The 27,447-nt window shown below is 39.2% G+C and overlaps 2 protein-coding genes across 2 annotated transcripts; one reads left to right on the top strand and one right to left on the bottom strand.

The window, feature by feature from the left end:
* The first annotated feature begins 45 nt into the window (after nt 1-45).
* On the top strand, nt 46-6,183 carry LOC119993283 (protein phosphatase 1 regulatory inhibitor subunit PPP1R7 homolog). The gene is made up of 7 exons (XM_038840336.1): nt 46-408; nt 591-821; nt 4,230-4,376; nt 4,454-4,596; nt 4,677-4,791; nt 5,690-5,812; nt 5,927-6,183. The coding sequence occupies exons 1-6, from the start codon at nt 124-126 to the stop codon at nt 5,768-5,770; spliced, it is 1,002 nt and encodes a 333-aa protein (XP_038696264.1). The 5' UTR covers nt 46-123; the 3' UTR covers nt 5,771-5,812; nt 5,927-6,183.
* Nucleotides 6,184-7,400: 1,217 nt separating this feature from the next.
* On the bottom strand, nt 7,401-13,448 carry LOC119993589 (protein unc-13 homolog). The gene is made up of 6 exons (XM_038840777.1): nt 13,036-13,448; nt 11,865-12,424; nt 10,514-11,374; nt 9,641-10,096; nt 8,977-9,166; nt 7,401-8,896 (listed from the first exon to the last, which is right to left on the bottom strand). Exons 2-6 carry the CDS (start codon nt 12,363-12,365, stop codon nt 7,965-7,967), a joined length of 2,940 nt encoding a protein of 979 aa, XP_038696705.1. The 5' UTR covers nt 12,366-12,424; nt 13,036-13,448; the 3' UTR covers nt 7,401-7,964.
* Nucleotides 13,449-27,447: the final 13,999 nt, after the last annotated feature.

Here is a 27,447-nt window from a genome sequence, read left to right as displayed (position 1 = left end):
GGACGACACTTGAAGGCCCAGTACCGGAAACATTCTTCATTGATTCGCTCTCTCTGAGGAGTCGAAGCCATTGTCACAGGGGAACTGATTCTGCTCTGTTTGCATTTTGCAAACCTTTCATCAATGGCCGACGGGACCCAGCGGGACGCAGATGGAGGAGATGAGACGGTAGAAATTGATCCCTCAAGCACGGTCCTTGATCTCACCAGCTTCCAACTTCATGATCTAGAATCGATCGAGATACAACCGAGTCTAACGGAGTTGGACCTCACCGCGAATCGTTTGTCGAGCTTGGACCCTAGAATCGCGCAGCTCTCTAATCTGAAGAAGTTCTCGCTGCGGCAGAACCTCATTGACGATGCCGCCATCGAACCGATTTCTTCGTGGGAAGCTTTATCCAGTCTGGAGGTATTAATCTCGTTGTGTTGCATTCGTTTTCTGTTTGGTTGCCGGGAAAACGTAGGAAAATGAAAAGTTTGTAATGTATTGGAAATTGGTCTCTTATTTAAGGGCCGGCTACTACACTCTTATTTCATTGTTCTGTACATCCTCCTATTATTGTAGTTTTATGTATCTTCTGTTAATTGCAGGAATTAGTGTTGCGAGATAATAAATTAACGAAAATACCTGATGCGAGCATATTCAAGAAGCTTTTGGTTTTTGATGTTTCTTTCAACGAAATTACTTCATTGAATGGATTAGCCAAGGTCTCCAACACGCTCAAGGAACTGTATGTTTCCAAGAATGAAGTTACGAAGATGGAGGAGATCGAACACTTCCATCAGTTGCTAATGCTTGAACTTGGTTCCAACAGATTAAGGGTGAGCTTTGTATACTTTTTAATATTGATAATGTTGTTTTTTTTTTGAAAGAACAAAATTTTATTAACAGCACCAAGGGGGTGCAACCCACAAAACAAACAGATCAATGATTAAGATTCGCAAAAATATTAGAACAAGAGCCACTCAGACAAAGCTTGAGTTCAGAAAGCCAGCCATCCAAAAAAACCCCAATCGAGCACTCTCTGTCCTGAAATATCCTAGAATTGCGCTCTTTCCAGATTAACCAGCAAGTAATTTGAATAATTGAGAGCAAAAAATTGTGCTTAGCCTTGTTGGATGCGAGAAAGTGCCAAGCCTCAACCTCTAAGACCAGGTTGCCGCAAGGAACCCAATACACCCCCATCAAATGCCAAAGAGTGCCCCAGACTTGCGCTGACCAGGAGCAGTGTAACAGTAGATGAGAAACAGATTCCTCGTTTGACTTACAGAGCACACAACGATTAGGTAACGAAAAACCTCTTTTCCGGAGATTGTCAATGGTGAGAATCTTCCCCCATAACGCCTCCCAAAAGAAGAAGGAGGTTTTGGGAGGGCAGGGAGTGCGCCATATTCGATCCCACTTCAACCTAGGAGACTCTACCCTTCTATTAGCCAGTAGAAGATGTAAATAGAGAGATTTGACTGAAAAGATGGAGTCAGAAGAGAGTGACCAGCACATTATATCATCCTCTTGACTACTACTGGGCAGGTTATCATAGATAATCTTCCAAAAGGACACAAATAAGTCCAACTCCCAATTTTGAGCTTCCGTAGTGAAGATAAGGGACCAGGAGATACCATCCGAGAGGTCTTTAATCAAAGCCTCTTTGTTGCAAGACAAACTAAATATCGAGGGGAATTGAACCTTCAGGGGAGTATTGTTTATCCACCTATCATGCCAAAAACGAATGATGTTGCCACTTCTAGCCTTAAACGAAACAAGGTCTTGCCATGAAGGCCAACCTTTCCGAATATGAATCCAAAGGCTGCAACCGTGGGCTTTTGAGGTTGGATTAGTGGTCCAGCCATTCCTATCCATGCCAAATTTTGCAACCACAACTTGCTCCAGAGCTGGCCTTTGTCTGAAACAAACCTCCAGTGCCATTTCCCTAGAAGAGCTTTGTTGAATAAGCTGAGAGAGATAATGCCTAAACCGCCTTTATCCTTGGGAAGCTTCACAGACTCCCAACTCACAAGATGAAACTTCTTCGCAGAAACATTATCCCCCCATAGGAAATTACGCTGAATCGCTTCAAGCTTCATGGCTATAGAAGAAGGGATAGGAAATAAGGACATAAAGTACACTGGAAGGTTTGAGAGAGCACTCTTGATCAAGGTAAGCCTGCCAGCCTTAGAGAGATAATTCCTTTTCCATCCCGAGAGCTTATTCTCAAATTTATTCACCACAGCATTCCAGATTCCAGTTTGCTTGTATTTAGCGCCAAGGGGAAGGCCTAGGTACTGCATAGGCAGCTTGCCTATGCTGCAGCCTAGAATGTCCGCCACTCTTTGTAAATTCGTAGGAGAGCCCATGACCGCAATCTGGCTTTTTTCTAGGTTTACTTTTAGGCCAGAAACTGCCTCTAAGCCAAGTAAGACTGCTCGCAAGCTTAGAATCTGGTCTGTATCAGCTCCACAAAAAACCAAAGTATCATCCGCGAAAAGGAGATTAGATATGGTGATCTGACTATCCCCACTACCTACACATGCTCCTTCCAGGAAACCATCAATGACAGCCCTATCCAAGAAAATGCTTAGAATGTCCATACCAAGGATAAAGAGAAAGGGAGACAAAGGATCTCCCTATCTTACACCTTTTGAGGAAGTGAAATAATCCGAAGCGCACCCGTTTATGAGGACGGCAAAAGAGGCGGAAGAGATGCAATGGTTAATCCAAGAGATCCACTTTGAGCCAAAACCCTTTTTCTTTAGAATTTGGAGTAAGAAACTCCAACTAAGATTATCAAAAGCCTTTTCCATATCAAGCTTGAAAAGAAGCATCTTCTTCTTTAACTTGGAGTAATGATCAACGATTTCATTGGCGACCAAGGAAGCATCCAGAATTTGTCTCCCTTTCACATAAGCATGCTGAGCTGGGTGTATAATTTTGCCCATAACAGATTTCAATCTTCCGGCCAAAACCTTGGCCACCAATTTGTAAAGACTACTCAAGAGGCTAATTGGTCTGAAGTCCTTGATGTCCGAAGCTCCAAATTTTTTAGGCACCAGACAGATAAGAGTAGAATTCATAGATTTGACAAATTGTCCCGAGTGGTGGAAATCCACGAACATACTCAAAACATCCTTCTTGATGATCTCCCAAAAATGCTTGAAGAAAGCTATAGAAAAACCATCGGGACCAGGAGCTTTACCACCATCAAGCTCATCAAGGGCACTTTTCACCTCCTCTTCCGAAAAAGGCCTTTCGAGTTCAGTCGCCTCCTCCACACTGATAGTACTCATTGGAAGGCTGTCAAATGAGGGTCTCCATGGTTCGCTTTCAGTGAATAAATTTTTGTAGTAAACTGAGATTCCTCTCTTCACTTCTGGGGCTGTAGTTAGAAGAACCCCATGAATAGAGATGTTACTAATATAATTCCTATCTCTGCGAGAAGAAGCCATAGAATGAAAATACTTAGTATTACGATCCCCTTCCTTAAGCCACTGAATTCTCGACTTTTGTCTCCAATTTAGCTCCTCCACTAATAGAAGATTAGAGAGGTCCGCTTTGATAGTATTTCTAGAGGTCCAATCCTCTCTGTTCAACTTTCCATAAGCCATCTCAAGCCTATCAAACTCTGCAATCTGCTGATTATAAGAGTCAATTTTGAGTTGTAAGTTACCGAACTCCTCCTTGGCCCAAGAAATCAACTTCTTTTTCAGAAATTTAAGCTTTGCCATAAGAACAAAGCTGGCATGACCATGCAGGTTAGACTCATTCCACCAACCCCTAACCAAATCATTGAGGCTAGCACTCCTAAGCCAAGAGTTCTGAAACCTGAAAGGAGAAGGGCCCCAATCTCTCGGACTAGTTTCCAGGAGAACTGGATGATGATCAGAAGTAGGTCTGGGCAAAAGGGATTGTCGGGCATTCGAGAAATGAATGTTCGAGTCAGCTGAAATTAAGAATCTGTCCAGCTTAGAAAAAGTAGGAATCTCCCTCATATTTGACCAAGTGAATTCTCCATTTAGAAGAGGAAGATCTTTGAGCAAAAACTTAGAAACAAAGTCTCTAAAAAGACGCATGTTACCACAATGACGCAAGCAACCAGATCTCTCATGGGGAGAAAGAATACAGTTAAAGTCACCGCCAATGATCCATTGATAATGTTGTTGTCAATGAAAGGAACTTAATTAATGTTTCTAAAGAATAGTGTTGATGCTAAAATACTTCTTTTGGAATTTCAGGTGATGGAGAATTTGCAGAACTTGACAAACTTGCAGGAGCTGTGGCTAGGCCGCAACCGTATCAAAGTAGTAAACCTATGTGGGTTGAAATGCGTCAAGAAGATTAGTTTGCAAAGCAATCGTTTGACTTCTATGAAAGGATTTGAGGTTTTCAGTAGTTGACGAATTTTCTATTTCTTTGGGAACTTGCAAATGTAGTTGTTAAAAGCTATGTGAATTCTCAGGAATGTATTGCTCTTGAAGAGCTATACTTGAGCCACAATGGCATTTCCAAAATGGAAGGCCTATCAACCTTAGTAAATCTCCGCCTATTAGACGTATCATCTAACAAGCTAACATCAGTCAATGAAATTCAAAATCTGACAGAGTACGTATATTTCTTCCTGGGTTCAGAAATTATGTTGTCTCTTTCTTAGTTTTCTAGATTTACTCCTGAGTTACCTGCAGGTTAGAAGATTTGTGGCTTAATGACAACCAAATAGAATCACTTGAAGGCATTGCTGAAGCTGTTGCTGGTTCAAGGGGAAAACTTGCCACTATCTACCTGGAAAACAATCCATGTGTATGCTCATCCTCTACTTAAGAATCTAAACTCTTAGTTTACTATTATTGTACTATAAGTACATGCTAGTAGATAGGGATTGAACAACTCTTATTTGTTATTTTCTGATTTTCATCTGCTTTCGTCTGGTTTCACTGTATCTTTATTGTGCATTAGCACATGCTAAGTTGACAGGGATTTGCACATCTCTTATTTGTTCTCTTCTGTTTTCCATCTGTTTTTGTTCTAGTTTTACTGGCGGGCCTTGCAATTTTGTTCTTGTGAGGCATCCTTTCCTCAAACTCTCTTACATGCTCATATATTTGGACGACATAAAGCTTACACCTTCATATTCAATGCTGAATATAGTTGTTTCATTAGAGACTAGATAGTCTTCTATTCATTAGCTTTTCGCTTCACTCTAAGGTCTTATCCTATATAGGAATCATACGGTTATAGTCTCATTGAAAATCTAAAGACTGAGATATGTGCTCACTTCTCTTTCAGCAGCTTTGTAACCTAATAAGGAATGGCTTTGGTCTCTTTATCAAATATCAAGTTCTAACAGAGTGTACAGTGTACAAGGTTCTGCAAATGTGATGAGGTCCAGTAATGCTATATGTACTTAGTAAACGTCTATGTTGATAAAAAAAAGTTGTGATGAAAAGGATGATTCCAACACCTAGTTGGTTACAGTTGCATGTTTATCATCTGTTCATGGGTAGTTTGGATTTTGGAAGGAGGCATACGGTCCATGGTTTATAGCTTAAATTCCTGTCAAATAATAAAGAACTGAAGGATATGATTTGTTACTTTCCTTTTACTCAGATGCATTATCTACTACTATTAGACATTGGTTGCTCTCAAGTATCATTTTTTAGTTTTCTATTGGTGACATTACCTTTTTTTTTTATTGCAGGTGAAGTCTCCAACCTATATTGCTACCCTGAGACAAATCTTCCCAAATATTCAGCAAATTGATTCCAATATATATTCCTAGAAATTTTCGTGGATCATTTGTTTTCATTTGACAGTTGCCTCTGTAAGTACTGTAAAACCCTGTTGGAGTAATATTTCTTGACCATGCTGTTTGCCCTTATTAGTGATGGTGCTATTGAGTTTTGCCTTTTATGTTTTCGGTACATCTGGTTTGCAGATCAATGGTTAGTCAATCAGGAAGAAGGATCCATCAGTAAAACTTGCTCAGCCATATGGAATTCAAAAATAGCCATTCATATTCCAAAGTTTCTCGAGTATTTTGTGATATCAAATACTTAGAGCTCATTAAGAAAATTAACCTTTGTTTTTGAATGTAAACGTATTAGGGAAACATTTCTCAGTACTTTTGCTATCAACATTTTTGATGAATGGAAATGCAAGCAGTTTATGAATGGAGAAATATATTTTGTTTTACTTTCTTCTTGCCTTGAATATAGGCACTTTCATGTTGATCATAATTTTGCTTCAACTGTGAAATAAGTTTTTCAGCAAATTTACACTACTGTGGTTACTAAAAAAAAAGGTGATTGAGCCACACCTTCTAGCACGGCTACCGTAAAAAAGAAATATATGTGTTTTAACTGTGAAATAAGTTTTTCAACAAATTTACACTATTGTGGTTACTAAAAAAAAAAGGTGATTGAGCCGCACCTTCCAGCATTGTTACCGTAAAAAGAAATATACGTGAGAGTATTTGCAAGCAACAAAAAAAGGTATTTTGAAATACCTCTTTTTATATAATTTTTTTTCTTCTCTCTTTCTTCTCTTCTCTACCAGCCCTTGAACCGATGACCTGGTGGAAGAAGTGATAGCAACACAACCACCAGGCCAGGGAAGGCCGGTGATCTCATTGATTACAAATCATAGAGATGTGTATATGACTATGTTACTCACCCAAAGCAAAAGCAATACACGTATGCATGGATACAAATTTCTTCTTTTTATAAAAAATAAAAATTTTATCAAGAACCTTATGCGTAAAAATGAATATCATATTATTTATTTCAAAGACTAGACTACAATAACAAGAAATAACAGTAAAAGATGTCTTGACATTGTGATGAAAACCTTGATATTAATAGAACTAAGAACAATGTTGGGTTGAAACAAAACTCTCGGTTTTGAGAACAAGTCTCAATTTTTGTTTAATTTCTTTGATTGATTAAATACTAAGCACTTCCATTGGCTTATATAGCCAATGATTACACACCAAACTCTACTGAAACTAGAAGTTCCAAACTTAATAAGAAACTACTTCAAAGGAAACCTAATTAAAAGACAACAATTATTGAAATTAAATATTAAAACAAATACTTAAGTTGACACTGCAACTTTCACATACCAATTGAAACTTGGGCTGAGATCGCATTCGCATATGCTAGGCTAAGTAAGGACTTATCTCACAAATTATGATAATAAAAAGAGACTTGAACTCACGAACCCCTCACTTGTGTTAAGAGTTACTGCTTCAACATCTCAGATTCTCAGCCAACGACCCATTCTTCCCTCCTCATTCCTGCTCATGCTACAAATTGATCTACACAAAGGGACAAAATAATCACCTGAACTAAATTTGCATATGTTAAAAGACTGTTCAACAAGTTCCTTTTTTCTTTGTTAAAAAATGATACTTAGCTTTTGTATTCCCTTGAAAGAATGTACTTGTACAGACACACCTAACTCATTTCACTCATTTAAATACTACATATTATCAGTTCCCGACTACAAATCCAAAACACAGATACAATTGCTACATGTTGACAACTCAATCCTACACTGCCTGTTTCCATCTCGACAAGTATATATATACATAAATAGTATCTAAAAAGATAGTATAAAGAATGCTGAAGATACTCATCATATTAGTCTCCTATGGCAAGATGCTTTCCCACAGAAAGAATCAGAGCCGGTATAGTCAACTATAGGGACAAACCATAACTAAGTTGCAGGAGCTTCTGATATATGTCAACAATTCTCGGGCACGAAGCTGGACGGGTTGGGGACATGCAGGATGTATGGAGACCTTCTCCCACATAATAACATGTAGAGAGACTGTTTGCAAGAATTGAACCCATGACAGAGCTTCTAATGTCTCGACGATAAATATTAAATGTCTGTAAAGTCAAATGGAGAGCTCCTGCAGTGTTTTTCTCAATGGAATTGCACATCCCACGATCATTTCAATGCCCTACAAGTTACAGTTTCTTTGGAAAATCGTAAGTTTTCTTAAGGAACTTCGCAGCTGTCTCATCATGCCGGTGACACAGAACTCGCAAGAGCGTGTTTGTCTCTGTAGGATTCCAGTGACCTGAAGTTGGTGGCACTGGAAGCCTAGATTTAGCAACAGAGCCAGAATTCTCAAGGATAATAGATTTAAATCGCTCAATAATGCTCTCAGAATCAGTTTGATATAAGGGAAGGATACTTTTAACAGTGCTTGACAACTTATCTATTAGATCAGCTGGCAGTCCATCTCCATTAGACCAGAAGAGATCAGTGAGAAACTTGAAATCCTCCACAAGTATTTCTGAATCTTGCAAAACAAAAGTGCGGGAAGGGCCTCCAGCAAGTAAAACCAACAAGAATCCCTCAAATGACGCTTTCATTATATCAGTAATAACACGGGTTCTGATCCTGTGATGCACTGTAGAAGATATAACTTCCAAATACTGTTCAAGCTCTTGTAGAAAAGGTTCAATCCTAGAAGAAGGAACGTCCCCAACATATAAACCATCCCAGAGTACGTGACTTAGATTCTGGAAGACAACCTTGTAAGCTGTAGCCTCAGAAAGTTGTTGAATCCCTTCCACACAAGCAGCAGCCGAAAGCTCAAACCTTTTCCCCATCCCACTTGCAATCGCATCCACATGAGTGGATTCTGAGTTCCTAAGCTGGGCGATTGTCCTCTTCTCCAAGATATCCAGCTGCATTCGCATATGCTGCAAAGTATTAATACGAACACATAATTGGGGTATCCCAAAAGAGTCCCCGTTTGTAGTCCCAGCCTGAGATTTCCTCCTCTCGGTTATATGTGATTTATCTTTCTTTCTAAAAACACCATGAAATTTTGACCCAGTGGAACATCTTGTCAAAGCAGGCAAAGTGGGAATGAACGTACTACGGGACCCTGCGGATCAAGAAAGACAATTTTCTATTTACTATACATCTAGAAAAGTTAATATCTTTTGCAGGCTATGCCACACCTACCACAGCCAGATTTTGTCTTTGATATGTAGTTTTGAAGACATCTGTCAAGACCGATCAGCAATTCAGGCAGCAAGACTGGATGCATAGGTATTGGCAAAAGGAAGAATGCCTCCAAAGTTTCATCTACAGTTCGTAGAACTTCAACTACTGAAGGAGCAAATCGCTCTTTATTGGCCAGTGGATTCCATACCTATAAGAGAACCAAAAAAAACTGACTTTTGCAGACAATTATTCCTAGAGACTACTATATCCATGGGTTCAAACAATTGCTCTGTATTTAATGTACTGGTAACTACATATTTTAAAAGAAGATGTCGCATATTTCCCCACTTAAGAAAATGAAACGTGATGATATTGGTATGCTGCCTTGCATTCTCAAAGTGATTTTTTTATATCTGAGATCGTTCCTGTAGTCAAGGTTTACACAATATATGCTAGTGCAGTTTCATTAAAACATGAAAGGCAACAACTGAACAGGCCAGGTGCCAAGCAGAAGTATAATAGGTTAAAAGATGTGAGGTTAAAGGGCCATGCAAATTTGTAGCGTTGTTGTTATGGATCCAATCGATAACTGGTCAAAACCTTCAAATCTTAGACGACAAGAAGCAAAAGTAAACTCGCAAATGGTTAAATGAGGACTCAAGTGAACTAGTAGATCACTTACCTCTTGCTGCAGGTTCCTGTCAACCCATTCCTTCAATCTGTCAACTCTTGTCTCAATCCATGACTTCACAAGGTTCGCAATTACAGCTTCAGCTTCATAAGGTGGCATCTCTTGTATTATTGACTTGCCACCATCCTCACTGTCCACTGCATCTTCAACTGCAATCTGCACAAGATTTTTCTCCAGTTCGTCAGCAGCTCTCAGCACTTGTATTGCATCAGGTGTCAACTCACTAACAGCACTAACAAATTGCTTCAGCTCATTCCTGTAGCAAGAATGAAGAGTTGCCACGGCCACACCAGAGGCAAGAGTATGCCATCTCTTCATTATTGGACTAAACATTGCCTTCTCACTGAAGGCCATTTCGCTAACTTGTTCTGCAAGAATAGAAAGGAGAGGAAGAGGATCCTGCTGTTTTTTAGATGATTTTCTGCTTGAACTCAGCTTCTCCATTTTCTGTCATATGATAGATTAAATAGAAGCTTCAGGATTTTATTTACCAACACCAATAGCATGCATAAACTTAGCTAAAAATACAAGATTTATATGGAATGTAAAATGATATAAGTTATTAGAAGTCACAAGCTTACGGATTCATAAAGCAAGGAAAATTTCCAGAATCATATATAATACAAAACATGTGTTGCCTGCCTTAGTGTTGTTATCAAAATTCTTCAAGAAAATGCGAATAATGCAACAAGACTGCTTGAGTTTCAAATGAGAAAGTTAAAATCATCTAATGGGTCATATACATAAATAAAGATCAAATAATGATAAGCAGCTGCTTCTATGGCTAACTTAAAAGTACCAACACAAATTAGAATTACAAATGGTATTTGTTATTTTGCATATTAGTTGTTAGGGAACACTTGCCTGAGAAAAAGCTGTGCTTAATGATGATCTTATATAAGAATCAATCCTGGAGCGAGCCACATTAACGTCCTTCCTATTCCTATGATACTCATCGGTATCTCCCAATGTTTTTGCTGCTAGAACCGCGAGAGAAATGACGTTTTGCATCAATTCAATATTATCACTATGGAAACTATCACGGTAAGCAAGAAGTCTTTGCTCCGCCCAATCCAAGATTGAACTCAATGTAGACCTTAAGATCTTCGAATAAACTGGATCCTTTGTTTCCTTTGCATCTTTCTCAACTTCCTCCATCAGATTATTGGCAGCAAACAATAGGTCACTTTCTACAAGGCCAGTTGACACATAACGGTGAAACAAAACCCACAAAAAGCAGAGGTTATGCATCATCTGGTTCAATCCAAGGATTACCCAAGTCTTCTTTGTGAGTTCTAAAACCTCATCAACCTCTTCAATCACAGTTGTTTCTTCATTAACATCAAAACAAGCCTCCAGGAGCATTTGGTAGACGCTTAGGTTAAAAGGGAACCCATCTGCCCAATGACACATCTCAGAAGCAGCCCCCCCGGACGATCGGCAAGCAAGAGCCAGTACAGCATCTCGAAGGGCTTGCATTGAAGCATTGGGCTTTCCAGTTTCCATGGGTCTCTCTAAAGCCCCACGAATAATTTGTTTGAGCTTCTGTGATGCACTGTCCCTCTTATCTAAGGGCAAGTGAGGGTGCAAAAGGAGTCCAGCTTCAAGAAGCTTCAAATTTCTCCTTTGCCAAGCTTCATATTCTTGTAGGCTAGGGAAGTCGGAAGATTTAAGTTGCTGCAATAGCTCAAGCGGTAGAACAATTGACTCAAAGCGTCTCCCAAGCTGTACGGAAAGAAGCTCAATCATTAAAACACATAAGAAAAAAAAGAGGCAAAGGATCATCATGGCCAGAGATTTAATACGGTTTGTATTTCAAGTTTCATACCATTTGAATAGCCGGAAATAAGAAATTTAAAACACACATGGCAATCATAAAATCAAGATTCATTGGTAAAGCAGTTAAATGAAAAGAGTAAATGTTTCACATTGGAATGCCTAACCAACAACAAAGAAATTCTCTGGACCATTCGAAAAAGAAAAACAAGAAGCTTCTGCACAAATGACCAAAATTTATGGACCTAAGCACGCCAAAATCTAATACAATGTTAAAGAAAATTGAAAAAGAAACCATACATTTGCCATTATTAAGGAAAAAGATTAGCGAACATGAAAATACCAAGCAGAAGTAGAAACACACAATGCCGAAATTGACTTACAACCAAATTTCCTTTTCTTATGTTTCTCAGAAACCAAACAGAAAATAACCACTAACCTGAGCAGAAGCAATCCTCAAAAACGCTCTCCTAATCCTAGAATCCATCTGCTCCGACACTCTCATCTGCACCCTCACCAATTCTCCAACAGTCCCCATCTTCCTCGCTCCCCCTTGATCCTGCCCCTGACTCACTGACTCACCGCCGCTTCTCTTCTTAGTCGAAGCCGACTTCATCCCCAAGGCCTTTTTCACCTTGCTCGCCGTCGCCGACGAAAGCGACCGCTGCAGCGAAGTCCCACCCACCGGAACTGCAGCCGCCGCGTTCTCAGCACGCTCGGACTGCGAGATGTAAGTCAACGGCCTACTTCCAGAAGTCCGGCAAGACCCAATGAGGATCTCGTATGCTGTTTCTCGGAGCTCCGAGTCGGACAAATTCGGAGCCGGGTCAGCGAACGGCGAGGGAAGAGACTCGATCGGGTAAATTGGCATGGTTATGTTATCGTGTCGCTTGGAGTCTCCCATGGACCTCCCTCTATCTCTGAAGATACTACTAGACATATCAATGAGAGTAAAGTTTGTGACTTTATTCTTGCTTGACTTTGAAGGAAACTATGGTGCTATCTCTCGAACGATGTCACGAACAAAAAGTGACAGAATTTATGTGTTATTCGACTTTTTCTTTATGTGGGTTGTGAAATAGAGAGAATTGAAAAAGAAGAAGAAGAGTAAGGTTTGCAGACTGCAGTTTATAGACAATCACGATGATCATGATTTTTTTTTCTCAAAACAGAAATTCATGTATCGAGCGATCATCCTTAAAACAAACAAGCAATGATGATGTAATAAATAAATTACTGTTTTTGTTTCAAAAATTATTTTTTTATATTTTTGGATAAAGCCTGTATTTTCTTCACCAGATACAAACGTTTAGCTTTGATTCAATTTTTTTTATTAATAATTAAAACCATTTTTTTATTTTTCTCATATGTCAACTAATCAAGGTTACAACTTACAAGCTACACGATGTTTATTGCGTGTCTTATTTTTGGTTTGGTCAATCAATTTGACATTTGAGGTTTAAGATTATTTTCACTAGGGATCCGGAGGAGTGTCGATGCACTAACGCATTGGTCTATAGATCTGTTCACAATTACAATCATTGGATCATATGAAATAGATCTAACGACTGTAACTTTAATTACTAAATTTTCGATTTTTTAATTTGGGACTAAAATCAAAGACTCAGGTCTCTATTCTCTCCCACATACTCTTTCTATCAATATCTCTCGTTTTGTATAATTTGATTCCACACAGTAAACCAAAACAGACAATCAAGAATGACAAACCAAAGCAAGTCTTTGAAATCATAAGACAAACAACCCGCAAAACCCAAACCCAAATCATTGAGATCTATTAACCAAGAGTTACACATCAAAATGTCGAGGACCTCAGAAAACCAAAATCGTAGAGATCTGACAACTCTACACCTCTGAAAACTGAAGGTAAATTGGAGGTGGAGATGTGTCAAGGTCAAGGAAGAAGTGTAGTTACAAACCAATTATGAGTTAATTTGCTTCTTTATCTTGTCGACAAATTCAGTTGAAGAATCACTGAGACAAGAAGATGAACAACATAGTCAAGCTTGAAACAATGTAATAAGAGCCTAAATCAATGTCATAAGAGCCTAAAATAATGTAATATGAGCCTGAATTCGTGTTTTAAACAATGTGATAAGAGCCTGAATTCGTGTTTTAATTGTTCTAGATCTTATTACACAGTTTATGAAAACTATGTATTTAAGAATGAATAGTGTAATAAGAGACTGAAATAATGTAATAAAATGTTTAAACAATATAATGAGAAGCTGAACAATGTAATAAATGTTCGTGTTTTAATTGTTTCAGATCTTATTACACTGTTCACGAGACCAATTTAATTAAGAATCACTAAGCGAAATATATCGACAATGAATCTGATACGTGCATGCTTGCACGTTTCCAGCTTTATAGGTATCGTGGAGAAGATGTCCCACTTAGTGTCCCATTTATATCTATTACTTGTTATTTGTTTATGTGTTTAGATCATGTGTAACTCCTTCCAAAGTATTAGGAATTGGAGAGTTGTGCTGTATGGGGGGTTTGGCCACATCCTTATGATCGTGTGCATAACCAACCTCTTTATTTAAGAGTCTTTCCGTTGTAAGCTGTGTTATGTTGAATATATCCAGAAAAGACTGTTTTTTTGGGTCGTAATAGGAGATCCAGCTTCTCTCGAATGAAGCTAACTCTTGTTCTTATTTCCATTAATTATTCTGTTTTTTTCCCCAAATAGCCATCACGGTTCGCAAAACTCGTAACAGTTCGAAGTCGACTTCATTCGACATGGGTGATCGTAACAAAGTGGTATCAGAGGCAGCAACGGACGCAGATCGGATCAAACGTCTGGAGGTGGAAATTGCCAATCTCTCCTCTGCCCAGGAGCGAAGTCGCCATGAACTCCAGGAGATGTTCGCTGCTTTGAGTTCCCGCCTTGATGGGTTTAAGCCACCTGATCGTGGTGAATCATCTGCTGGGCATTCCAATAGCCAACATTCTACTGGGCATTCCACTTGTAGCCAGCGAACAAGTGGCCCTCGCCGCTTATCATTTGGATGGTGACGCTCAGTTATGGTACCAGATTGCCAAGGAGGACCGACAACTTTGTACATGGGAAGCACTCACATCGGGTCTTCATGTACGGTTTGGTCCAACTCAATTTGAAGATTTCTTTGGCGATCTCACGAAGTTGCAACAGCGAGGGAGTGTACGTGACTATCAAACTCAGTTCGAAAGGCTTCTTACCCGTGCAGGAACTCTTTCTGTGGCACAACAAATTGGATGTTTTACTAGTGGGCTTAAGGAGTCAATTCGGGTGGAAGTTCAGGCATCCCAACCCGCCTCTCTATCTGCTACAGTGGGTCTTGCAAGGCTCTATGAGGCACGGGTTATAGCTGCCACCAGGAGGTCACCAAACACTACCCAAATTCAACCCTTTGGGAAGGAAAGCTTGGCCCGCAGTCCTATCGCTCCAGCACATGTCCGAAAGTTCACACCATCTGAGATTGAGGAGCGCCGACAAAAGGGATTGTGTTTTCACTGTGACGACAAATTTGGTCCCCGTCACGGTCAAATATGCAAAAAGTTATTTTCTATGGAAGCTTGTTGGCCTGAAGAAGAAGTGGAACCAAAGGGCCAAACTATTGAATGCCTAGAGGACTCACCTGCCATCTCGTTACATGCTATGTCGGGCATGCATGCCTCTCAAACTATGCGAGTGATGGGTAAGATTCTAAACCATTCTGTCATCGTCCTTGTAGACTCTGGAAGCACGCACAATTTTTTGAAGGTAGAGCTAGCTGCACCGATGGGGTTACAACCAATTTTAAGTGACGGCTTGGAAGTTCAGGTTGCCAATGGTGAACGGGTATCATGCGCAGGTCAATGCAAAGGAGTTTCCATTTCTCTCCAAGGAGTACCATTAACTGTGGATTTTTTTCTCTTACCATTAGAGGGATATGAGGTGGTATTGGGTGCACAATGGCTTTAGACCCTAGGTCCAATTCTATGGGATTTTTCTAAACTCCAGATGCAGTTTGCAGTTGGGAATACCAAGGTATGCTTAAATGGATTATCAACTCCTACTCATAAAACTGTGAATGCAATAGAGTTCTACCGAGAGACTCGCAGGCGCAAGGAAGGCTTGGTCATACAACTCCAGGCTTTGACACCAGTGTTGCCGTCAGATCCAACCACAAATATTTCTTTGGAAATTCTCACTTTATTGGAGGTGTTTACCAATATTTTTGAGATACCCACAACTCTTCCGCCGCCACGGGTTCATGACCACAGTATACCATTGACACCAAACAGTCCACCAGTGAGTGTTCGGCCCTATCGCTACCCTCATTTCCAAAAAACGGAGATTGAGAAGATGATCAAGGAGTTGTTGGCATCCGGTGTCATTCGTCCCAGCACTAGTCCCTATTCTTCACCAGTCTTGTTAGTAAAGAAGCATGATGGATCCTGGAGAATGTGTGTTGATTATCGGGCCTTAAACAAAATTACGGTGAAGGATAAGTTCCCCATTCCGGTGATAGATGAGCTGCTGGACGAGTTACATGGTTCTCAATTTTTTACCAAACTCGACCTTCGATCGGGATATTATCAAATCAGAGTTCGGCCTGAAGATGTCCACAAAACGGCATTCCGCACTCACCATGGGCATTACGAGTTCCTAGTAATGCCATTTGGCCTTACTAATGCGCCTTCTACCTTCCAAGCTTTGATGAATGAGGTATTTCAATCTTATTTGAGACAATTTGTACTGGTTTTTTTTGACGATATTTTGATCTACAGTCGGACGATGCAAGACCATATCCATCACTTGAGACTGGTGCTTACGACCTTACGGTCTCACAAGTTATTTGTCAAACGAGAGAAGTGCACATTCGGCCAAACTCAAGTGCTCTATCTGGGTCATGTTATCAGCAAAGATGGGGTCAGTATGGACCAAGAAAAAATCCAGGCCATGTTGGAATGGCAAAAGCCCACGACACTCACTTCTCTCTGCGGGTTTCTGGGACTTACAGGATACTACCGTAAATTCGTACACAACTACGGTAACCTTGCTTGCCCTCTAACAGATATGCTCAAAAAAGATAACTTCTTTTGGTCTTCTTCAGCAGATCAAGCTTTCATGGATCTCAAAACTGCCATGACAACCGCTCCGGTGCTCAGTCTTCCTGATTTCTCTCAGCCATTCATTATCGAGTGTGATGCTTGTGAAGTGGGAATTGGGGCAGTTTTACAGCAACACCAACGGCCGATTGCTTACTTTAGCCAGGCTTTACATGGGCGTAACTTGGATCTTTCTACATACGACAAGGAGATGCTCACCATCATCCTTGCTATAAAAAAATGGAGACCATATCTCCTCGGTCGTCCCTTCATTATCAGGACCGATCAAAAGAGCTTAAAATATCTCTGGGACCAATGAATCTCTACGGATGCACAGCACCGTTGGCTCTCCAAATTAATCGGGTATGATTTCATTATTGAATATAAAAAGGGTACTGATAACAAAGTTGCAGATGCACTCTCTCGACAAGAACATGGTAATCTCCATGCTATTTCTCAACCTGTTCCTCATTGGTTAAAACCCATCCGAGAGGCGGTGGCTTCAGATCCTGCTCTACAACATCTTGTCACACTCATTAATACTGGGGAAGCTATTGGCCCATGGAGATATGCGGATGGAGTTCTTTTTTTTAAAGACAGAATTTATCTGCTTCCTACTTCAGAACTTATTCCCCATATTGTGAAAGAATTCCACTCAAGTACCCATGAAGGTTTTCATAAAAATCTTCAACGCATCCGCTCAGTCTTTTATTGGAAGGGTATGCGCAACACTGTTCGAGATTTTATTCGAAATTGTGATGTATGCCAACGTTACAAGTCTCAAACCCTATCTCCTGCGGGGCTCCTCCAACCACTTCCCATTCCTTCTCAGACTTGGGCTCATATTTCAATGGATTTTGTGGATGGCTTGCCGCAATCTCAAGGAAAGACAGTCATCTTTGTGGTGGTCGATCGATTTTCCAAATATGCTCATTTCATGGCAATGTCGCATCCCTACACGGCTATTCGCGTGGCACAAGTATTCTTTGACAACATCTTCAAATTGCATGGCATGCCTGAAAGCATTGTTTGTGATCGTGACCCAACATTTACTGGTACCTTTTGGACTAATCTTTTCAGAATGCAGGGTACCAATTTCAACTTCAGTTCTGCATACCACCCTCAAACAGATGGTCAAACGGAAGTGGTCAATCGCACCCTTGAAATGTATCTTCGTTGCATCACTTCGGATCATCCGAAGGCATGGACTACTTGGCTGCCTTGGGTAGAGTACATCTACAACACCTCCTACCACAGTGCTATCCTCACCACACCTTTTGAGGTTGTCTATGGTCGAGCACCTCCAACACTGCTCTCATATGTTCCTGGCACTTCTCCAAATGAGGCTGTCGATCAGGCACTTCAGACTCGGGATCAAATGCTTCTGGTCATTCGCCGCAGGTTGCACACAAGTCAGAATCGAATGAAACAAATTTATGATAGGAAGCATCGTGAGGTTGAGTTTTCTATTGGAGACTGGGTTTATTTGAAGAAGCAACCTTATCGGCAAGTTAGTATCTCCAAGTTCAGCAACCAGAAATTGTCTCCAAGGTTTTTTGGGCCATATCAGATCATACACAAGGTCAGTCCAGTGGCCTACAAACTAGCTCTTCCCTCAGATTGTAAGATTCATCCGGTGTTTCATGTCTCACTTCTTAAGCCACGGGTTGGTCCTCATGAAGTTGTCCAGTCTACTCCCCCCAACTATGATGCTCAGGAAGCCCATTCACTTGTTCCCCAAGCTATTCTGGAGAGTCGCGATACATCCACAGGGAAACTTGTCCTTGTCCATTGGAAAGGCTGCTCGCCCGCTGAAGCTACTTGGGAAAGTATCACCTCTATCAACGCCCAGTATCCAAACTTTGTCCTTGAGGCCAAGGACAATCTCGGCATGGGGGAATGATACGTGCATGCTTGCACGTTTCCAGCTTTATAGGTATCGTGGAGAAGATGTCCCACTTAGTGTCCCATTTATATCTATTACGTGTTATTTGTTTATGTGTTTAGATCATGTGTAACTCCTTCCTAAGTATTAGGAATTGGAGAGTTGTGCTGTATGGGGGGTTTGGCCACATCCTTATGATCGTGTGCATAACCAACCTCTTTATTTAAGAGTCTTTCCGTTGTAAGCTGTGTTATGTTGAATATATCCAGAAAAGACTGTTTTTTTCGATCGCAATAGGAGATCCAGCTTCTCTCGAATGAAGCTAACTCTTGTTCTTATTTCCATTAATTATTCTGTTTTTTTTCCCCAAATAGCCATCACGGTTCGCAAAACTCGTAACAGTTCGAAGTCGACTTCATTCGACATGGGTGATCGTAACAGAATCTTGTTAGAAAGAGTTTTACATGTTGATTTCGAATATGTAATTTTTTTTGAAAATCTAACATGTATTTTGAGAGATAAAACGTTTTCAAGTTTTGGTTAAGAAAAATTAAAGCAAAAAGATATGAGAGAAAAGTAGATGCCCATTTTTTTCACTTTTAATTAAATTAGTAGTGAACCCGCACGTTACACGAGCATTATTTATTTGTAACTCCATAGGTGAAGTTTTGAAGTTGCTTCCGATTAAAAGCTTTATAGTATTTGTTTATAGTATTTGTTTATAGAATCCAACGTATCTAAATTTCAATGCTTATCGTATATGCATTGGTGCAATTGACGTTTCAATGTGTCTGAATTTCAGTCTTCGTTATCATATCAAAGCAGTTACTCAATTTTCCATTGACGAAAAGAGAGAACGACGGTGAGGAAAATTGTCTTTAGAAAGGGAGAGGCTAAATACGGTCTTAATTTTATTATGTAGAGATCCACGTTGATAATTTCATAGCTCTAAACGATGTACTAGTTGTTATCTCTTCAATCAATCATATCAAATAATTTAATAAAAACAATTTAGCACATCTTTTGATATTTTATTCAGCATGTTTTTCAAAGATATCATACACGTTTTTTATTCAATTTTTCATTGCCCCTCTTTTATCTCTACATATTTGTATAATTATTTGATTTGATCAATATATATTTGTACAAAAACAGTGAAACTTGTAATTTTTATATTTGACTATTAAAAGAATTATAATATTATAATCATTTAATATTTTTACCGATGATACCCTTTATCACATCTTTTATAAGCACATTTTTCTACCAAATTTTATACAACCTTTGTTATGTGACGAATAATTTTTTTTATTTGTATGGTTACAATTTTATATATATTGTACACGTTTTTTTTATTTATTAAAAAATAGTTATAATTTTTTTTGCTAAGATGCATGAAATATCAATTATTTGAGCATTTAAACATCAGTTATTTTTGAAACCATAAACATTAAAAGTGATGATTTTTAATTAAGGATAAATTAGGCAAAAAGGACATTATGGAACTTATATATTCTAAAAAAAGACAAAATGGAAAAATCATTACAAAAAAGTACATTTGTGTTAAGTTGACAAATGTAATATCTTGTCCAGAAAAAGAAACTGAGGAGTTAAATTGTGAAAATTTCATTTCAAGAATGGTGTGAATCGGACTTAAAACAAATCCAGAATTAGATAAAGACCTAATAGAAACTCGAATGGCATAATCGTAAATAAGTTGATGATTGGTAATTTTGTAAATATGACTATTGATAGGGGTATTTGCGAAACTTCATAATTGGGTGGCATTTTTGTAATTAAAGCTTGGTTATTTTGAAAACTTCTTAAAAGGTGGGAGCAAAGATGGTAGTTTACTGTACTTGAAAAATTAATAAAAAGACATGAAGAATGGAAAATTACAAAAAGAACCCAAACTCATCTGTTCTCCTTTCACGCGCAAACCACTGGCTAACCACCAAAGCTTGTGGTCCGGCAACCAAACTCGCCACCGATGGTCCCAAAGGAACCCCCAGGTCCCGAGCAACAAAGCCCAACCCTTCTTGCCCGACAAAAAGCCGTAAAATGATAGAAAAATCCTCTTGAAGTCACAGAAGAGCCGCCAGTTTCCACCACCGATCTGGTGAACTCCGAAGACGATACGGAGTGCTGTTGGTAGCAAACAACTCACAAGACCATGGGCTACAATCCCCAACCCAGTTCCGACCAAAACAACCCACGGATGCCGAAGATCCGACTTTGACCCTGCTCAAACTGAATTTTCCGGCGACCCCAAAGCCCTAATCCAAGTTGTTTCGCTGCTCTGAACGCGTTGATGACAATTTCGGATCCATACGGACATCTTTGGAGCATTCCGAGAGATACATCACAAATACGCGTTTACGTACGATATTAATACGAAACCAAAATATAGTTTTCGTTAATTGGAGAATATTATATTAATTGAATGAATGAATATTTTATATAGATTATGGTAATACACAGAGATCATAGTTGGTTTATAAAAATGTATTGTTATTTAAATAAGTTTAGTAAATTTAGAATGGTTGACCGAGAGTGCATGGAAACTTTTGACTCATCGTACCAGTTTGTACGGTCGATGTTGGACCACTAAATCACCACCATAATAATCACGGCTATGATATGATCACAATTGTACCACGGTGATGCCATTAATTGTTGACGTATGAATAGTATGAATTGTGATAGAGTTGGTGACCGGGTTGCATGCATGCAACTCAATGAAATAAGTTGGTGGTATTGTGATAATTTTAATCAAGGGTAATTTGGTAATATTAATAAAGAGGTAAAATGGTAATTTCAAGGGTAATATGGTAAGTTGGACTAGTTAGGAATTGTGGTTGATTAATAACCAGTATCACACTTGTGTATTGGTATAGGTGATCAAGGAGTTGGACTTGACGCTGTAGACAGTGAATTATTTTATGCATTGCTATCGAGGTAGGGATTTTTCCCCTTCTCTTCGTTATTTTCAATTTTCAAAAAAGACAAGTCTTGAATATTATTTCGATTGGCTCGATAAGCTCCTTTGGGCCATTCTTTGCTTGTTCCAAAGAAAGGTCGTAGCCCAATTCGTATTTATATCATTTTTTTTTTACTTAAAAGTTTATTTTTGTTATGCATTATAACCCATGAAATGCTCGGTCATAAATCAGGCATTATGTAATCTTCATGCATCATGATGAATGGATGTTGTATTTATAATTGTTGCGTGAATGACATGAATTGTAGGAATTACATTAGATGCATGGTGTGTCCCGAGGATGGACCCGGGGCTCACGTTAGGTGTTGGATGATTTGGGCACGTCCGTGGATGATGGCTAGGAGGCTTGTGATGGTCCTAGGCCAGAGGATTCCTGTAGTGGAATTTGTCACTGCACGTTGGCTAGTATGTGATGTTAGGCCAGGAGTGGCAGGCTGAGATATCACTATGGGGCCAGCAGTGAGTGGTTGCGACCACATGTGTGCCAACCTTCTCTCTAGTGGTTTGAGATTGATGGATATGCGATTGTGGTATTGATTGAATGCTAGAGAGAGAGGTAGTGTGGTGGATTCTCGTCAGCTTATCGTCACAGGGCGAAATCTGATTCGTCGGCTTGGGTGTCATTGGTGGATGATATGGAGGTTCGGTTGGGTTGATTGGGTGCATTAGCTTTGCACTGCATATTGTTGTATTGATGATTCGTTATAAATTTTTAGCCATACTATTGTTCTCGTGTTCTATTATTTATCCCTACTGAGCCTTCTGCTCACCCTATCTACTTTTCCTCCACACAGGTGAGACAGGATCTAGCGCACAGGTTGCGGATTAGCAGGAGGACGCGTGAGGAAGGTGGCCTGGACATTAGTTTGTTTTGTGTATCTACGTGATACTTGTGTGTGATTTATACATATGTGTGCGTGTGTGTGCGTGTGCGGTTATGTTTTGGTGGTGAATATACATGGATATGATTATATATGCATGACGTGTTGTTTTGCATTGTCACGTTTGTGTGTGCTAGTTGTAGTACGAAGAATTATGTGTATGGTTGGATATTGATGATATATGAATGATATATGGATGATCGAGAGTGGTATTTTGTGATTTTTGGATAGTTGATGCTGATGAAGGAATTTGTAATTAATGGTGGACCCTGAGGGTCAGTAGATTTGGATATAATAGAAGTGTTTATTTATTTTGTATTGATTACAGGTGGGTTTCCTCAATTTATGGTGAGATGCTGTCGAAATTTTTGGTAAAGCCTATGTTGGTTTGGGAAGTAACATGTGAGATACACGTGATTGTGTTTGGTGTGTTGGTTGTTGTTTATTTGTCTTTTTCTTCACGCTCCGCGGATCGGGACATGACATCAAAAATATCCATAAGATCCATCTTATGTGCTGATTCTTCTTCCTTCTTTTTTTTCTCTCTATTCTTCTTCGTTCATACCGACCATCGAAAATTGGCCGTCCAGCCATCGTTTTCGACGAATGAACTATCAAAATGAAGCTTTTGGTCAACCTGATCAAAATCCAGTCATTATAGGCCATCGATTATCACTTGATTTGCCAAAAAAGCTTTTTGAAATCACGACAACCGTTTGGAAAAGAGCTAATCCAACCAATACGATCAACTCCGGTGACTATCAACACCATCAATCAACTCCACATACCAAGACGCATCACTCTTAAGGTTTTATTGCTTTTTTGAACTATTTTTTTCATTTGAAATAGGATCTGAATCTGCAGATATTATATTTGTTTCGTATATGATATTATATCTGTTTTGTATATGTCAATATTATATATGTTTTGTATCTGTCAATATTCTTTTGAAATCAAATCCATATCTACAGATATTATATATGTTTTGGATATATTCTAATATGTTATCGGTTTTGGTCATTTTGAAACTTTAAATAGATAACATTTTAACAAGAAAGATAACATTTAGCAAGACATATAACATTATGATAGATATCAAATTAGGCGAAACAGATAACATATCACCTGCAGTCTGCAGATCTCACATCAGGACCAAAAAATCACAAAAATCATCAAGAAAATGTCGAAAATAATGATGTGATGACATATAGAAGGAGAACAACAAGATCTACAAATCCCGTGGTGAGTATGAGTAGATGGCACTATGTGATATGTCTTGGTGGGGTGTTAACCATAGTTACCGAGAACGGTCATTACCCCCTCGTACCCCGAATTGAGACGAACGTCCCAATTCGGGGTACACTAGCGACTTGGGACTCTCGGGAACGCGACCTGGGACGCCTAAAGTAGCGTCCCAAAATTCTGCCATGAAAAGATCCAAAAATCAATTGAGATGTGAGAACAAAGAAGAGAAGAAGACAACGTACAGACTGACAGTTCCCAAACCAAAAAAGACCCAAAAATCATACTTGGTCGATGCTTCACGACATTGGAGAGAAGCGGAAGGCGTGGGAGAGGAGTACTCAAACTAGAGAGAATGCATGAGAGAGACAGTTACTGAGAATGCATGAGAGAGAAACAGTTACTCCACAATAGAATCAGAGAAGGCGCGACAGAGAAGAGTATCCAAACCAAAGAGGAGTCTTCACGGCGTTGGGATTGGGAAAGAAGAGTATCTAAACCCTAAATTTGTGGTTATTAAAGCCCACAACTAAAGCCTAGAAAATTGACCTAAAAATAACAAAGCCCATTAAAATTTATTACCCAGTCTCCAAAAATAATAGAGAAGCATTGAAATTGTTTTTTTCTTTTACTTTAAATTGTAAAATATGTTATATTTAATTTTATATTTCATTCAATATTTAGAAATGACCCCAATAACTCTTCAAGCTGTACCACGTTCCCAACTAGCGTACCAATTAAGTCTACCCCCAAATGTACCACAAATTAATCAAGTGGCGTACCCCGTTCCCGTACCCGTACCCGTACCCGTACCATGACTAAGAGCGTATCGAGTTCCTGGTAACTATGGTGTTAACCATGGAAAAAAGTATAACTATGCTCTTCAAGATTAAATTTAGATTAAAGATGCGTCATTTTTGGACTCTGCTTACACACGTACCTACACTTTTCCTGTACTTTCTTCCTCTCCAAATAAAAGTTTTGTCCTCTAGCTTTCGCAACCAACACCCTTCCTCTTCACTCTCAAGTCTCACCTTTTCTCTGTCTGGTGCGATTTAAACTGTCAAACAATGATCCTCAATAATTTTGCAAAATTATTTATCTTTTTAATATTTGGGTGATTAGGTATACTCATATGTAGCATTTCTATGGTTGTTTCAGGTCACACTATCGGATCACAAATGTGAATGGAGGTTTCATGCTAGATTTGGGATTTTCACAATGTGCCTGCAATTGTTCTTCGAAGTTGTAGACATAAAAAATTGTATCCCAATTAAATAAAATAATGGGCTTTAAGTGGGCTCTAAATTAAAATAATTTATGAAACCCAAACCAAATTAAATTAGTTAAATGGATAAAATCTAAGATAAATTCAAATCAAATCAAATTCAAATAAAATAAAAATAAAATCAAAGAGATAATCTTTGATTAAGTGATTTCTCTACAATACCCTTAATATTAAGGGCTAAGGCTAAGGGTACATCATGTAAATTCCACCTCTCCCTTTGCCTATAAATACCAAGCTCATTTGGAAAAAGAGAAAGGAGGAGGAAGGAAAAAAAGAAAAGAAGAGGAAAAAAGAAGAAGAGATAAACTATCTCAAGACTTTCAAATTTCCTTCAAGTTCAAGTTCTCTAAATCCGAAATTCTTAGAATTCCTTCAAATTTCAAGTCCAAGTCAAGTCCCGAAAGTGAAAAGTTCAAGTTCTCTAAATCCGGAATTCTTAGAATTTCTTCAAGTCTCAAGTCCAAGTCAAATCTCAAATTCAAGTCCAGCAAATCAAGTCCCAAATTCAAGTCCAGCAATCAAATCCCAAATTCAAGTCCAGTAAATAAATCCAACTGGAGTTTATTACAAATTCGTAGAATTTGTTTGAAGCACTCAACTAAAAATCAGAGGATTCCGTATTCGTGTGGAATACGTCAAAAGAAGAGATCAAGTCCACTTTGATTTAAATATTTGTAATTTGTACCAAGTTCTAAGTGTATTTCAATTTACACTGAGAAATTTGTTGTGTACAAATTTCTGGCACACCCGCTAGGACCCTCTTCTCCTCTCATCTTTCAGTTGAATTTATTAAATTCAGTCTAAATCAAAACTATGGAATCCATGATTCCTTCGAAGGAGATTGATGTCACTGATGACGTCTCTCACCCAACTCGTACTCGAGTTAAAGCTGGAGAATCACAATTGATTTCTCCTCTTAAGAAATTCTCAAAAAAGGGTCAAAAGAAGTCCCATGTGAGTAAATCCAAATCCAAATCCCATAAATCAAAAGAGGCGGAATATGTACATTCTAGCTTCTCGGGTGATGAATCCGAGTCTAAATCCCTTCAAATCAAAGATGAAACAAAACAGGCGGAATATGTATATTCCAGCTCCTCGGGTGATGAATCCGAGTCCAAATCTCATTCCGTGAAGTTGGCATCACGGAAGTGGGGTGATTACACCTCTCCTTCGGAGTCTGAATCCGAATCCGAATCCAAATCTTCCAAGTCAAAAGGAATGGAATATGTACATTCCAACCCCTCATATGAGGAATCCACATCACGGAAGTGGGATAATTACATTCCAACGTCAGAATCAGATATTCCTGTACTGGTTATGATGACCGAGGCAACAAGTTCCGAAGATCAGGTGAAACAAATGAATGTCACCATTGATCAATTGACAAAGTCCTTAGAAGAGAAGGACAAACAAATTGCTGCACCCATAAATCGATTGGATTCCCTAGGACCAATCACGAAACTGAGCCATGAAACCTTTATTTCACGAGAAGGTAAAACTCCAGAAGTTCAAATTCTCTTAAAGCTCAACAAAAGCAAGAAGAGCAAGATCGCTTGACAGCACAAAATGCTTTCCGCGATTCCACCAACTTATCTGTTACTTCACTCTCTGTTAATCAACTCCAAAACATGATTGCTGACACCATCCGAGCTCAGTATGGTGGAGCCCCACAATAATCTCTAGTGTACGCAAAACCATATAGTCGTCAAATTGATGAAATCCGCATGCCATGGGGTTATCAACCCCCTAAGTTTCAACAATTTGATGGGAAGGGCAACCCAAAGCAACATGTTGCTCATTTCATTGAAACTTGCCATAATGCAAGTACATTTGGTGATTCCATGGTGAAACAATTCGTGTGCTCTCTAAAAGGAGCCGCATTTGAATGGTATACTGACCTTCCTGCTGGCTTCATTGAAAGTTGGGATCAACTCGAGCGCGAGTTTCTAACTCGCTTTTATAGCACCCGACGAACAATTAGCCTCCTGGAACTCGCAAGAATGAGGCAGAATAAAGAAGAAGCTGTGGTCGAGTATATTGAACGCTGGAGGAACCTTGTCCTAAATTGCAAGGAACGTATAAGTGAAAGTTCCTCCATCGATATGTGTGTTCAAGGAATGCATTGGGGGTTACTATACAATCTTCAAGCTAATATGCCTCATTCCTTCGGGGAACTTGCAACCCAAGCTCATGACTTGGAAATCCAAATAGCAAGGCATGGAAGCCATTTGCCAAGTGACCCTCATGAAAAAAGAGAATTAAAAAAGAGGTGAAAAAGGATTCAAAGCCTTCACGGACTAAAGAATCCATGGCTGTTACTACCGACCTAGTTAAGATTTCTACACAGAAATCTAAATCTAAATTCGAGTCCGAGACTCGTAAGGATCAAACTCAAATCAAGGAGCGACCAACCTTGAAACAAATGCAAGAGAAGGAATACCCATTTGCGGATTCCGAAGTGTCTGGAATTCTAGACCAATTACTTGAACAGAAGCTCATAGAGCTTTCTACTTCGAAGCTGCCGAAAGAAATTGATCAAAATGATAATCCTAAGTACTGCAAGTATCATCGGATTATTAGTCATCTGATTGAGAAATGTTTTGTCTTGAAGGACATAATCATGCGGTT

This window comes from Tripterygium wilfordii, chromosome 23 (genome assembly GCF_013401445.1).
Source record: "Tripterygium wilfordii isolate XIE 37 chromosome 23, ASM1340144v1, whole genome shotgun sequence".
In the NCBI taxonomy this organism is placed as follows: domain Eukaryota; kingdom Viridiplantae; phylum Streptophyta; class Magnoliopsida; order Celastrales; family Celastraceae; genus Tripterygium; species Tripterygium wilfordii.
The sequence above is the reverse complement of the archived record's forward strand: the minus strand, read 5'-3'. Positions and strand labels throughout refer to the sequence as shown.

Bases quoted from the DNA above. Each gene is read 5' to 3' on its own strand.
- LOC119993283 (XM_038840336.1), top strand. From the start codon at position 124: ATGGCCGACGGGACCCAGCGGGACGCAGATGGAGGAGATGAGACGGTA. The intron at 822-4,229 runs GTGAGCTTTGTA...TTGGAATTTCAG, and splicing joins TTGGTTCCAACAGATTAAGG to GTGATGGAGAATTTGCAGAA. The intron at 4,377-4,453 runs GTTTTCAGTAGT...GTGAATTCTCAG, and splicing joins CTTCTATGAAAGGATTTGAG to GAATGTATTGCTCTTGAAGA.
- LOC119993589 (XM_038840777.1), bottom strand. From the start codon at position 12,365: ATGTCTAGTAGTATCTTCAGAGATAGAGGGAGGTCCATGGGAGACTCC. The intron at 11,375-11,864 runs GTTAGTGGTTAT...CTTTCCGTACAG, and splicing joins TGAGGATTGCTTCTGCTCAG to CTTGGGAGACGCTTTGAGTC. The intron at 8,897-8,976 runs GTAGGTGTGGCA...CTTGATCCGCAG, and splicing joins AAAGACAAAATCTGGCTGTG to GGTCCCGTAGTACGTTCATT.